General features: G+C 35.5%; 1 protein-coding gene across 2 annotated transcripts in view; it reads left to right on the plus strand.

Annotated features, from left to right (window-relative positions):
* Positions 1–4,108: 4,108 nt before the first annotated feature.
* Bmp5 (bone morphogenetic protein 5) overlaps positions 4,109–15,452 on the plus strand; it is a 116,213-nt gene continuing 104,869 nt past the window's right edge. The window contains exon 1 of one of the 2 annotated variants that reach the window (XR_010048911.1): positions 4,109–5,317. Coding sequence is in view for 1 of the 2 variants with exons in the window: in XM_003462298.4 (XP_003462346.1) it covers positions 4,828–5,317 (490 nt within the window). In the remaining variant the exon portion in view is untranslated. The remainder of the gene's footprint in view (positions 5,318–15,452) is intronic. The other variant, XM_003462298.4, reaches the window with a different exon arrangement.

The following is a 15,452-nucleotide window of genomic DNA, read 5'->3' on the forward strand; positions in this document are numbered from 1 at the left end:
ATCACAGTAATTTTCTAATATTAATAGACATCTGTATTTAATTTCATATGTATGAATTAAGACAAGTAACAGGAACTTTATTTTTTAAATAAAACAAAAACTTTTGCAGATTAAGGAAACTTAGCGACCAAGAGATAGTGTTTCATTAGCTCAGAAAATGAATGCTTACCACTATGTGCTAACAGTGAACCGTCCTTTTGAAATCTCTTTTAATATGTATTTTTGTCTAACAAATCATTTTTTTGACACTGAGTCACTAATAGGTACTGCTTTATACTGTTGAACAAAACCTCTGTCTCTTTTACTTGCATTCCAATATTTAAAGGTAAAACTGAAATGTCCGTTGACCAGTAACTACATTTAAATAATAATTTGATGACCTGGAATCAACTGAAATGATAACATCACCCGGTTAGAAAACTTGTGGAATTTAGGTTGCATCCAATGCACAGTACGTACTGCATTGCAAGCATACAATAAATATTTGCTGACTGAATAAATTAATTAATAAAAAGCCCCAAGTATTTTGCTATGGTAAATGATTTTTTAAAACTATAAAATACTCTATAAATAAAGGTATTCTTTCATGGTCAGCTATAGATCTGCTTACTGATCAACCTACTTAATCATTCAAAATGGCAATATAGATGAATAAAACATCTGGCCAAATAACTGAACTTACTAAATATTTCAGGGTGAGTTAATTGGAGTTCATTTTTTGGGTCCAATCATTATATTAGTGTTTTATTAATAGCATCTAATTTTTAGTGATTATTGCTTTATTCTCCCTGGAAATACCTAGTAGCATACTATCGTGAAATAAAACAGTCTTAGGAACACAGCATAATACATAGCACATTAAAAATCTATTCACATAAAATTATTCAATAATTCACAGTTTGTTAAAAATAATATGAAACATTTCAAAAGTTTCTGGTAACCGTCTTCAGTTTGCATTTCCAGGCTTTCCTGAGGAGCTCGCAGCAGACCCAGAACGGCTCACCCTGCCGACAGCCTCCTCCCAGGAACGGCGAGAAAATCGGAGTCAGATGGCGGAGTCAGCGCACTGCTCCCCTCGCCAGCCTGTGGACGGCTGCTGTTCCACACCATCTTCTCTGTTTACATGTAGGCTACATTGTTTGGCTCAGCAAAAGAGTGAAGTGAAGCAACTTGATCCGCAGATGCTGCTCTGCAGTGCACTTGTGCGCTCGCTGGGCAGAGCTTCTGGGAGGAGCTGGCTGCCCCCTGCACCCCTGAGGTGGCCTCTGCAGCCCCCACATGGACTCACCTTCACTGTCCTGTGTTACCCCTCCAACAAAACCTCTGGCTTTTGCTTAGGAATGTTATGACTCTCTCCTAAAGATTTGAGGTTATTTCGCAAATTTAAGAAATAATTTTGGAAAGCAGATACCTGTAACCTTAGGTATCTACCTTCATTATAGCTGTACTTCCTATTAGAAGATTTTGTTTCAAGGAGAAAATACAACACAAAGAGAAATTGAAATGCATAGAATTTTCTAGAACAAGATATGTTTACAAATGCTTCAAATTTCCACTCTCAACTAGTTTCTTTCGAAAAATCTGGAAAAAAAGAAATTGGTCAATTGGACATGGATTGCTTATGCATCCATGAACTAATCGTGTCATATTTTAATGAAAAAAAGAGAAATCTGACAGAAAGAATGGCAGCGGAGAAACGATTCTTGCATGGATTTCATTGTCTCAGTTCCTTACCAGAAAGTCATTTTTATGAATATTTATCCAAGCAAGCAAGCACACACTGTGGAAGTGGACTTTTATGGAGACTCTTCTAGTGAATTCATCTTTAGGAGCTGTTTTTGTGACAACCTGAGTCTTCCTCCTGTTCTCATTTCTCTTTTCCTGCAATGCTTATTCAATATATAGAATTCCTTATAGAATTTTAAAACACATGCTTAGAAATTTAAGATGTTCGTACGGTGCAGTTACAGCTACTTTATCTTTCAACTTATTCTCACATATGTAGATATGGTGCTACTGATACCGTGCTACTGGTATGGTGCTACTGGTATTGTGTCTACCAAATGAAGGAGTAAAAGAGGAAAAGTATACTTACTTTTTAATTGCAAATGATTTTTCAGCTGGAGCCTCCATTTCCCCATTATTCTTGGGAGATTTTCCTTTATTTTTCTCTAATTATCATGTTGGTCTTGTTGAAAAATAAGTCTGCCACTTCTAGAGTGAGTTGAAAAGAAGATGGTGGGCAAATGGATACTAAAGCTTCCAATTAAGAATACTCGTAACTGATTTCCAGTATACAAAATAGACTATATGCCTGGGTAAGCAATTAAACTAGAATTACAATAACTAATATTATAAACCATACTATGAGAAATGAGTTTTTGAGACTCCTGAAACAGCCTCATTTTTATATTTCACCTGTAACTTAGAAAAACAGTTACCACTTATGATGGCAAGAAATGTTTCTTCATCTAGGGTGGCCTTTTTTTTTTTTCGGTAATTCAATGATTTGCTGTAGGACATAAGGTAAATTTATAACTTTGATCAGTTTAAAATACAGAGAAAAAACTGTAGCCTACTTTCCCTGGAACATGTTTTATAAATGTAGAGAAGAAGAATTTGTTTGGAAGAATTTGAATCTGTACTGTTGAACAAAAAGTGTCAGTTTGGTTTGGATATTAAACATCATTTCAAGGATTTTAACATTTTAAACTGTTTCTGGCCTCTCTTAACTTACAGTCAGTACTGCTGCTGTTCTTTCTGATACCATTTTGTAGCATTCTTTTATGCATGTCGCCATTTGGGTCTGCTACAGTGGCAACCTGAATGGCTCTTACTAAAGGATTTTCAAGAAGGCGAGTGTTAAACAGCAGCATTGCTTTAGCGCAGTCTTTGTACAAGAAACACGATGGATATAATAAGAGTCTGCGAACTCTTTTTAGACACTCAAATTTCAGTATCTTACATTACCAGTAAACTGGAGATTGTGAGAAATATGAATTTGCTTTATACATTCAGATAAAATACATACAAAGAAATTCTACACGAAGCCAGGCACCTGTAGGTAAAGGAAAAGCATTAAAATTTCATAACAGTCTAGAATGTGCTCGATAAATTTACATTGGTACCAGAATGCTGGGCCAGACAATAAATGTACTGTGACCTCTAAGGTTAAGTGAGTGCTTGTAAGGAAAATTACAGCTGCGCACAAACAGTGTAGACTTTTAGATTTTAAAGGCATTAAACATTAAGGATAAACACATACTTTGCTAATTTCCTCAAATTAAGTATGGTATCTTGGGAAGGTGCGCACTTTCCATATTTTACCTATTAAATTTTAGAAACTCAAATTTCAATCAGCATACAGTCATGAAGTGGACTTGATTCTCAGCCTGATTTGTGTTTATGCACATGGGTTAAAACAAATGAAAGTCCAATGTACATTTTATAGAAAATATCTTATTTTTCATTCTCTCTCTGTTTCGAGTAAAATGACCAAAGTTAAGAATCATGAAGTTTCTTCTTAGAATATTTGGATTTCAACGTATTGACTTAATAAGAAATATAAGAATATACTTTTCTGTTTGAAATTCTGATAGTGGAAAGAAACTGAAAGCCAGGTTATTTAAACACCATTATTGAATTATTATAGCTACTATTTTGGGAGCTACAATATATTTCCTAGTGATCAATTTTCTTTTATTTGAAAAAGATCTCACTGTCATTAAGAAATTAACCACAATTTTCAACTTGTTCTTTTTATTTTTTAAGAAGTGAGCTGTAAGCATTTAGAAAAAAGCAGAAGTCGTCTCAGATACTGAATGGAGACATTTTATGTTAACTTTGCCACAACCAGAGGCTTAATACACAAGTCTATTAAATATGTGCCATTAAAGAAAGAGATCTTAAAAAGCACAGTGTTCAATCCGATCCTGGAAAGCTGGTTTCCCTGAAACTTGTATGCCCCACACACCACTGTCTGTGTTAGACGCACAGTGATAAAATTGTGAACATGGAGGTTTTCCTGGTAGCAAAAGGGTTAAGTTCTTTTTGCTTTACCAGTTTCAAATTACAATGAGAAGCCTCTTCTTTCCCAGCAGGGTTGTGCTTACATTACTCTTTAGATCTCTCTTGAAGAGGGCTGGTATATTTGTGCCTGCTGGAGGTGGAATTAACAGTAAGAAGGAGAAAGGGATTGAATGGATTTACAGGAGAGATTTCAAGTAAACTCAGGGAAACACATTTACATGACTAGTACAACCCTGAGTCTTACTTTACACTAAGCCTGTACAAAAGATGGTAAAGTTATCACCAAGCTGCGGACAAATATATATTCTAACACCAAGGTGCAGATCTGCATAGATGTGTGATTCAGAAATCAGCATTTGTCTTGGGAAGAGCACTTGAGAAGACTCAAGAACAAGTGAAGATACCTTGGGAGCTGCAGCTTATCAGAAGATCAGCTTCGTTAATTCCGACACCACAGGCCTGGTTGTCATAAATTCATACAGGAATGCATAGGTCATCCGATCAAATCATATTAGCAGTCTTCTGCTCCATCAGTGCAAGAAAAGCTCTTAACAACTGTGGATAACTGGAAATCTGAGTTTCAGCTTTCTTAGAAATAACTACTCTTGACACATTCCAAAATATTTAAAATAGGGCAGGAAAATCAGGGGGGATATTGTGTTCAGAAATGTCACTGTCATGAAGAATAGGTAAATTTGTTTTTACAGCTACCGGGAAAGTATACCTCCTAGGAATTTCAGATATTTTTAAAAGTGGACAAGAAAGACTAAAAATACCAACTTCTGCTCTTGGACAAAAATGCCTCTGACTGTGCTTTTCCTGAGGGGTGTTGTGGGTTTCCTCGGGAGCTGCTGGGCGCTGGTGGGCTCTGCAGCAGGAGGTTTGGGAGATGATCACGTTCATTCCAGTTTTATTTATAGAAGACTACGGAACCACGAAAGACGGGAAATCCAGAGGGAAATCCTCTCTATTTTGGGTCTGCCTCACAGACCCAGACCTTTTTCACCTGGAAAACAAGCGTCCTCTGCACCTCTCTTCATGCTGGACCTGTACAACGCCATGGCCAACGAGGAAAACCCCGAAGAGTCGCAGTACTCAGTGAGGGCATCCCTGGCAGCAGAGGCCAGCGGGCCACGGAAAGGGCACGGGGCCTCTCCCAGTGGGTACCCACGGCGCACGCAGCTGTCTCGAGCCACGCCGCTGACCACCCAAAGTCCTCCCCTGGCCAGCCTACACGATACCAACTTTCTGAACGACGCTGACATGGTCATGAGCTTTGTCAACTTAGGTATGTGGCTCATTTACTTTTTAACCTGTGCTATTGTACAGTGGGAGCTTTCCTAATGGTAAAGCAGCTGCTGAGTAGGTGGTCATATTCACATGCAGTCATTTTATGTAACTCTCCTCTCTGGCTTCTGTTTCCGTTATTTCATTGATCTAATAGAACCCTGTTAAAGCCAATAAAGCCATATATACGTTAAATATGAAAAGCTGAACTTAAGTAGTTAATGATTTTGATAGATTTAGGTCTTTTCAGAGCTTGTTAAAATTTCAGCTTACCTTAAATAGATGGATCAAAAAGCACTAGTCTAAAAAGAAAATTTTGGGGGCAGACAGTAATGTTTTGGGCAAGAAAAAGCATGCAGTTACATATGGGAAAATTAAAGCAACATTTTAAAGCATCTTTTGTTAATAATTTATGGAACACATTACTGTAAAAATATTGATATGAGTTTAACAAAGATCAGATACTACTGTAAAATATGACTATCAAAGAAACTAGAATGGGCTTATGCAATTCCAAGAAAAATACTTTAGAAAAGAGGTTTCAGTCTAACATTTCTTAAGCGTGATGACAAAAATATATCATACCTACTTGATTTCTTTCCCATAGGCAAAGGAAATGCACGGCCTGCCCCAAGGGTCTTTACCCACACAAAATTTTCCTTTTACTTGAGATAAAATAATTAAGAATTTCTGTAGCTTGCAATAATATTAGCACATAATTTTTAAAAATTATGTTTTACTCAATGTTTGCAAGTTACAGCATTTTTCAATAGTGACAATATCAGATGTTCTCACACTAATAATAGATAATCAATTTAAAAATGGATTTGGACATTAAAAAGAAAATGAATTTGAGTGTACCTTATTTTTGAAAACTGAAGATTAATGAACAAATTTAATCAACTGGATGGTTAGAGACTTTTAATATTAATGAAAGAACTTTTGAAACTTTATTTTAAAATTGCAATCTGCTTTGACTTAAAATCAACGTGCTTTACTATACACTTAATTAAAAACTTCCGCATATTTCTCAAAGGAAATATACTTTGAAAAGTCAGACTGCAACAAATCTTCATGACACGTGGATGTTTTTATAATATATGCGGCTTAATATGCTCTGCTCATTTGCTCTTAGCAATCTTAGCATGAAGGATAAGGTGCTTAATAAATCATATGTTTTATGTTATGAGAGACAAAGCTCTCATTATTAAGTTTTAGTAAGTCATCAGTTTTTGCACTAATCAGGTGCTCTGGAGGCCTCTATTTCTGTATATAATTAGTAGGTTTCATTTGGAACTTTTACATATAGCTTAATTTCAAATTAGTTTGAGTGTTTTTTCCTGGTGCACAGGGTATGAAAAGGTGGGTCATGGTAATTTTACTCTGTAACATCTCTAAAGTACTGTTGAAGAATTTAAATTAGCATCAATTTTCTGATAGAATCTGTGCAGGTCACTTAAAATCTAACAGAAAAATGTGTTATATACCTTAGAAAACAACAGTTACCAGGAATTGTGAGTTTTAATTCACATGCCATTATTTTTTATAAATTTATATAGAACAAAAAGTCAAAATAATAATAAACAATTTTATCTAGTGATTTACGTAAGTTTTTTAACATTAAGGAATGTTTTTGTTTTTTATATGGATGAAATTTTCATTTTATTATTTTATTATGTACCTGCCTGCTTCCCAAAAGTGTATATTTTAATGTATAATACATTATATATTTTATAATAATAGTAGTTTATAACTATATTACCTATATCAAGAAATATAATTAGTCATTTGTTTTCTGGAGAAGTATTAATTGGATATAAACGTTAGAAAACTATTTTTATCATGCTGGCACTACAGAACAGTGATTTATTCACAGTGACAAACTATATCCTTTTTTAATAATTCCAAATAAAACATCTCATTAGAAGTTACTACAACTGATTATGATGGGAGATGAGCTTCTTCTAATAGTCTTGACGGAAAAGTGGACCACAATTTTATTATCTGTAGAACATGCCTGCTTAAATATCCAAACCTTACAGTCAATCCCTGTTTGGTCAAAAGTTTTAACTTCTGTATACCCTACTTAGAAAAAGAAAAGAAAAAGAAAAATCAAACCATAACAGGAAAGGTAAAGTAAGATTATGAACCGAGAATTTCACTTCTTTATAATAAAACATTCATTAACAAATCTTACACTCAGGAGAATTTTATTATTTTAGTATCTTTGAAGATGTTTATGTCAGTGGAGAGTAAGTGCAAATGAGTCCTCTAGCAGTAACAAGGGATTTGTCCTGAGGAAGTCACCTGGGTAAAATAACAATGTGGAAAGAATCTGCTGACATTTCTCATAATAAGGTGAATTATATAGAAAGAATCCACTGAAAACTTTTTAAAAAATGCTTGCATGTTGTGCTCTGCACTTGTCATTCAGAAAAACATTTGTTCATCAAGCACAATTCAACTGCAAATCCAAACTTAGAATTGTATTTAACAAAATATCTATTTTTAAAATCTAAGTGGGATTAATACATACAATAAAATGTGAACAAGTCAAATGAAAGGATGCAGATGTCTATATTAAAATTATACACATTATTTTTTCCTTTATGTTATTTTAGAAAGTTTTTGACTTTGAAGAAACAAATGTGATTAATTATGTACAGGAAAGCTTCTCCTTTCTCCAGGAATATGCGGTGCTCCTAGGCTAGATCTTGTCATTCTCATAGTGGGAGAACTTACAAGTTAAATTTTCTGAATATTTTTTCCAAAATGATTTAGTATCAGTGGAAATTTGTTTAATTGATACCATTTAATATGTGATAACAAAAATATCTTTTCCTTTACTGTTTTAACGTTTCTTTTTAAAGTGCTAATAGTATACACATTAAATACCTACACAAATTAAAGTAGTAATTAGATTATTTGTTTTCAATATTGAAGTACATTTTCTACTTACATAGATATAGTGTATTTCTAAGATTTTTAAATATTAAAAGCCAATTTTCATTTGATTAACTAATGCCTACGGCTAAATGGCATAACCTTTCAGATGCTTTGGAGAAATTACAAAAGGCCAGTAAAACACAAAGTTTCATTTTGCATTATTCTTTTCCTAAAGTTTTCCTGAAAAAGTTGAACTTTGAGTTTATCAATGTTTTTGATTTCACTGATTAGTTGACTTGGAGTCAATTTCTTTTTAGATATATTTCAATAATATATATTCTCAAGTGTAAAAGTATATAAATATAATGCTTAATTTTTTATGTTTATAGCAACATATTTAGTGTGTTAGGAAAGAAAAAATGCTTCCAATTTTTTTAAATTAAGCCCTCCTCCAAATCACTAAAGCTTTCTCATAATTGGAATGAAACAAACAAACAAAAATAAAACTCTTACATACTCAACTGACAGATTTGAAGAACATACTGGTATTTATTGTTGCTTTTGGCTAACTATAGAGCCCAGAGTAAAAGAATTTATATACAGATCTATGCAAAGATGTCTATCTATGTAACCTCTCCAATAGTTATTAACACTTGTGCAACATAAATACCCCCATGAACACATGCCCCATTTTTCATACTGGGGGGATGGGATAAGAAGATAGGTAGGTGATTTAAGACTGTCCTAGCACATACTTTTGGTCATGTGCAGGGTAATAAATACTAGTATTGGCTAAGATGTAAATCAGTCTTTAAAACGTGTATCTTTTGAAGAGAATGACATGGCTAAGAGTGGAGAACTTTTTCTCTCTTCCTAAATGAAGGTTTCAGAAACATAACCAAGAGGAAGGTTGTTCTCCTCAGAGCTATTTGATTGTCAGACGACTGTCAGGGCTGCCAGAGATAAACAGAATCATAATTTCGTTAACATTTTTATTTGAAAGTTTTAATGATGACTCACAAATAGCCAGTTTCAAAGGTTTAATTAGCAGTAACAGCCAGGCTGAAAGGTCTTGGGACTGCCTCAACAGCTCTAGCTCCTTTCCTCACATTCTTCTGTCTGCTGTGACTGCATTTCCCTGCCTACATTCCCTGCCCACCCTGACATGCTTTGTCTTTTCCTCTTTGGTTCTGTGACTCCTGCAGCCCCAGGCTCTCTGGCAGTCCCTCCCTCTGCTAGTCTCAGCCTTCCAGGGGTCTTCCTTTGGTCCTAGTTTCTTCATAGCTAGAGGCTTAGATTAGTTGAAAATCAATTAGTTCCAGTTTGGAAGCTTAGGTGCAGTCTCCTGTTTGCTTTAGATGAGAAGGAAAAATTTAGGAGTTGCCAAGAGGGAAGTTCCCAGGGTTGGAACCACATCTCTTCTGCCAGCCTGTCTCCCTTCTCCGTGGTCCCAGTTCTTGGCCCCCTCATCCTGCCCTGAGGCGACCACAGACACAATTCAATTGTTTTTTACCTTTAGTATTTTACAAAAGAAATTAAATTTAAAAGGCAAATTTAAAGGAAAGCGAAAGGAAGAAAGAACACAGTATTAACAAGAATAACACTAATAAAACATTCAATTTCCATTTAGCTTATAAAGAGCGCTTATGTTTTTTACATATTCATATCTGTTCACTGAAAAAATTATTTTCTTTTGTAAGTTCACAAGAGATGCTAACAGAGTAAGAAGCTCTAGAGGAATAACTGGCGGAAAAGGATGATGAGGATGAGACACAGGAAGAAATAAAATTGTTTTTAAAAAGTCCTTTAAGCAAAAGGAAGGCATGAAATGAGTCATTAAAGACCAGTCTTTGATTTGTGCAGGTGGAGACCGGGTTGGGAAATCCTCAGTCTACCTCACACTGACAGAGCAGCTAATTCAACCTCCAGCAACCTCAGCTCCAGGGGAAACTCTTTCATCCTAGACACTAAAATACCAAGGAGGGGAAATGAGGGGTCCTCTGTGTGTACAAGGATCATACAAATGGGCTACTCACATCTATAGTCATAAATAACGTAGTAGCTCAGCTTAAAAAACCACAGGTTAAAGGAAGAGGCTTCCCTGACGCGGGGAGAGGGCTGAGATCACAACAGCCACTGAGAGGCTTGGAGGAAACAATGAATTCCTTGTTCTAAGGAATATTTATGAGTGCTGTTTTGCACCTTTGGTTCATATTTTATTGGCTGGACTGTGGGGTTTCCCCATTTGCTCATCTCTTAAAATAATACCCTTGGCTAAGATATTCTATAAAACACACTAGTCAGCCCTGACAACCAGCTCACTTACTTCGGGTGGGGGGAGATCTGTTTTGATTTTGATGCCAGATTGGAATGTTTAAGGCTCTCTTCACAAAGTTTGACAGTAAGATGAAAAAGAATGGTGGGAGTATTCACCTGCTTTTCACAGAAATGTTTAAAAGAATCCATATAATCAAGTAATAATCTCTGGTTTGTATTAGTCTTATCCAAATGGTGGTAGATAGACTATAATCTAAAAAGGTAGAGACAAATATGTCAAAGTGTGCAAGATTTAAAAATTAGGGAGAAAACAGTCATTTATAGATTAGGAAGAAAAATCATTTGTAATTTAATAGTTTGGGTAGCAACCATAGCCAGCCACTATGTATTATCCTCTGCTTAGCATCAATGGATAAGATAAAAGATATACAATTCCTAGATAACAAAACTTTGTATAATTTTGAATAATTTTATGCTGAAATTAATTAGGAATTTCAATAGGTAAGTTTCTTTGTCTTTACAGTGATACGACTTTTAATAAGCCATAGAGTATCAGTGTTTGCATTACAAGAAATAATCATTTTGGAAGTAAATGAATCTGGTTAAATTATGTCTCCAATACTGTGTCTATTTAATTTATTTCAAAAAGTAAATGTTAAAACTTTCATTGTTTCTGTCAAACAGGTTTTCTAAAGTTGTTAGGAATGAATAGTTTTAAAAGGATAGGCACAACAGGCACAAATTTAATTTAGATTTTATTCAGGACTGTAAGACATGTCAAAATTAAGAAACAATTTAATGTTGTGTAACTTTACAGAAGCCTTCGGCTATGTTAACACTGTGATGATAACTGAAGTCCAGCATTTGTTATGGACACATTTTCTGCATCTGCTGTGGCTCTGGCTCCTGGGTGTAGGAGACGCAGAACCTCCTGGCATCTTGGGTCCATGGCATGGCCTCCTCACATGGCTCTCTGCTTTAATTGTAAATTGACTTCATTGCTTTCTTTTCTCTGCTTGTATTGCAGAGGTGCACTAGAGTAGCCAAAGCCAGAGGCCTGGGTTGGAATCCTGCATTCTGCACTTCTTGGCATTGGCACCTTGAGCAAGTTATTTAGACTCTCTCAGCTTCTGGTATCATATCTAAATCGTGCAGATACTAACAGCACTTTCTGAGTGTTGAGAAGATTAACTGAGTTAATACATATACAACTGTAAGGACAATATTTGAAACACAGTAAGAACTCAGTAAATGTCTGTTATTGTTATTAGAACTGTATTTGTGTCCCACATCTGTACCATATTTGTAGGAGTAGCTATATAATCTGTGAAGCCCAGTGAAAAATGAAAGTGTGAGCACTTGTTTGAAAATTATTAACAATTCCAAGATGTGTTTTCATACTGCAAAAAAGTAGGAGAACAGACAGGATATCCTTGCGAGCCCAAGGCTCTGTACAAATGCACAGGTCTCCTGTCCATGACCCAGGCCCTGCGGCAGGGTTGCACGTGGTGGCCACAAGAATCATATCCTGTGCACCTTTTAAACCCCCAAAGGGGCCCAGATGGAAAGAAACGATGTACACAAATTGAGTAATTTCAGTCTCTTTAAACTGATTCCTCAAACTGACTCCTGGGCGGGAGGCAGACTCAGGTAGCAGGAAAGTCTACAGTACTAGGAAAGACTGCAGTACGGAAAACTGTGGGTCCGGAGAGGCAGACAGAAGGTACTTTCATTCATAGAAGGTTCATTCATAGCACTCAGCAGAGAGTAGACCAAGCATGAGCCACTAGACCGTACATTTCTCCCATGTTTCCCATTTGCTGGGCTCCGCTGAGGGCCAGAGGGTTGTGCAAGGCAACCTCTTGAGCACAGGGAACAGTGGCGAACTGTGGAGAGCACACCATGGGGCAGGAAGTATAGATGTTGGGCATAGATGGGCAAATGCATAATTGGTTGTTTGGTCAATAAGGGTTTGAGAATTTCATCATTGTCATATGTTGTACTTTATCTTAATGAATGATAAATTGCAAGAGAGAATCATAATTCATCATGAAATAACTGCTTCAAGAGCTTATGAAGTAAAGTTGTAAAAACAATTATGCTATGTGATAAAAAATCCTTAAGGTATATATAGGCCAGTAAATTCAGCTGATACAAGAAAACTATTTTAGCACAAACTGAGATTTTGAGAAAGAAAACAAACCAAGCGAGATATGGTGATGCATGTGCTGAATCCTGCTGTTCAACAGTTTGAGTCAAGGGGATCACAAGTTTGAGGCTAGCCTGGGCAACCTGTGGGAGTACTTCAGAACCTAATTAAAAGAGCTGGTACATAGCTCTACTGGAGGAGTACTTGTCTGCCATCCACAAGACCTGGGTCTGATTTCCAGTAGAGCAGAGGGGAAAAAAGTGAAACTTCCCCAACAGGGAGAAGAACTATGCATTTTTAAAAAGCCTGAAGCCCATTTGTTCTCAATCCTATGCCATACCTTCCAAAATGATCTGTGACTATGTGTTAAAGTTTTAGAATTCTGAGTGGAATAATATGATATTCTCACATGTAACATTCACATTCCACAGCTAATGTTGCAGGCAAAAATAATATTGGGATAAAATAAATTATTTTCTGGCTTGCTGGTAAACATTTTTCCTGTGACTCAGATGGCAGAACTTAGTGCAGGGGCAGGTATATCATCTCCATTCTCCTAAAGAACGAGCCACTAAGATTTGGGGCATAACTGGCTCCCTATCCTTTCATCACAGAGAAACATCGATTGGAAGAGCTCTTTGTAGCTCTTCAAAGCTACTAGAAATGACTAATTTTATTTCTAAAATTATGATTAGGTTTTCTGTAATTATTGCAAATGGAAGACAAGATTGTTAAACTTGAAAATTGGGTACACTGCTGTGCAGATTTCCTTGATGAAGGCAAAGAAGTGAAAGTAACCACACAGTGGGTGACTAGTGATGATGTTTCATTGGTGTTTTGGTGTTTTCTTTGCTCTCAGTAAAGACAAGTCATTTTGATCCCCACTACCTCAAGGTCTTAAGGTTTAAGTGTAAGGACTTTGGAGTCTGGCTTTAAAGCCAGTCTTGAATTTAACAGCTGTATACCCTTGAGCTGTATATCCATTTCACTTTATGTACATTTTTCATCTTTAAAATGGAGATCGCAATCCAAGGCTGTAGTTAAAGTGAAATAAGGTAATTTTATAGTTATGAAGGCCTACATGACATAAATATTCAAGGAATGGTCAGTACTGCAACTATAGCTTCATCTACTTGGCTAACTGCATTCTAAGCAGTCCTGGTATTAGAAGAGATGTACATTCCCTAGATCAGCAAATAAGTGCCTCACTGAAAATTTAATTTTTCCTCCATCCAAAAGAAAGTGAAGCCCTGAATTTCATGGACCTTGTCTTCCAATTGAAATATTGATGGACTTTATTCCCCTGTTAGGGTGTCCTGAAAAAGGCCAGGTGATGACACAGCCTCGGGAGACTAGTGTGGTGCTTGCCCGAGGCGGCCTTTTCTGAGAGGTGCATCTCCTACTACCATTGGTCAGATTCTTAGACCTACACTACAGTTTTGCCTTAGCTGTATGTGTTACTATGAAAAGAAGACTGATTGCAAGTCAAAAGAATAAGATACGACTAAAATATATTCAGTTGAAAAACAATGAACACCCACTAAAAGGTTGTCATAAATTATCCTGTTTTTGTTTTAATTTTTATAAAGTTGATCCATGATGAAAATCTAGGTGAATAAACTCCTGAACTCCGAGTAGGAAAGAGTTTGTGTTCAAATGATCATTCAGCCCTAGAGTTTTTAGCGTTCTCTGCAACTGAAATCTTGTTTAAATTTATGATTTCTCGTTTCTAGAATTCTATTAGTACTTTTACCTTTATTACAGTTTTGTTTCTATTTAACCATTCAACATTAATCATTGTGACGATCCTAGACTATTTATTCAGATATTTTTTAATGGAAAATGGCAACCAGTTCGTTCTGTTAATTTTCTTAAGTTATTACAATAACTGTTGTAATATTTAAAACAAGGTGAGAATTTGTAAGTTTGATCCCAAAAGCTGCTATTCATGATTTTGAACATCTGTTCATGGTAGCTGCATTACAAAGTTATTCTTTTGATTTTTTATATATAATAATATGTTAAGTGGGAAATATGATACATTGCTTTGCATTATTTGATAAGATGCTAAAGATAAATCACTAATATCTTCATTGCTAAAATTTTAATGGTGACTTCTTAAAACCTGAATTCTAACTACATATATTAACATTTTAATTGACATGCCTCCTTTTCCACATTACCACGCCAAAGACAGTTCTCAATGTACTGTTGTTTACTTCTTTGAATTTTACTTTCATAATTAAACCATTTTTTTTTTTGTTTTTGGTACGTGGGATGCATTTAAAACAAATGACATTGTCAAGTCTTAGTATGCAGTAATAAATTGACATAGCAAAAATAAATGTATTCTTATGCTAGAAACTGAACCAAGTGCTTTATATACATTATTTCAATTAATCTATGTCTCCATTCTGCAAGTGAACATTCTTCTTTCTACATTTAATGGCTTTGACTATTGGATATTATTAGCATGTTAATGACTTACAAAAATCACCCAGCTGGTAAATGGCAGGCTCATTACTGAAACCAAGATCTGCTTAGCTACAAATCTTACAATCTTTGCAGTTACTTTCTAGCTTGGTATTCGACTTTTGAAACCAATAAGAATCATACAACTTTCAACAGTAGCAGCAATGGTTTACACTTAAAAACAGCATCTTTATACACATTTTGTCATTGCATTGAAATTACTGTGGTATGTGTCACTCAAGGATGTAGGTATTCCACATACACGTTTTTGGAAACTGAAGTTCCAAAAGGTTATTCATTTAGGCATTTAACAAATCAAAGTTGTTACTTACTACTGAGTCAGCCACTTCAC

This window comes from Cavia porcellus, unplaced genomic scaffold, assembly GCF_034190915.1.
Source record: "Cavia porcellus strain 051 isolate PalLab524CR breed Dunkin Hartley unplaced genomic scaffold, mCavPor4.1 scaffold_7, whole genome shotgun sequence".
Lineage (NCBI taxonomy): Eukaryota > Metazoa > Chordata > Mammalia > Rodentia > Caviidae > Cavia > Cavia porcellus.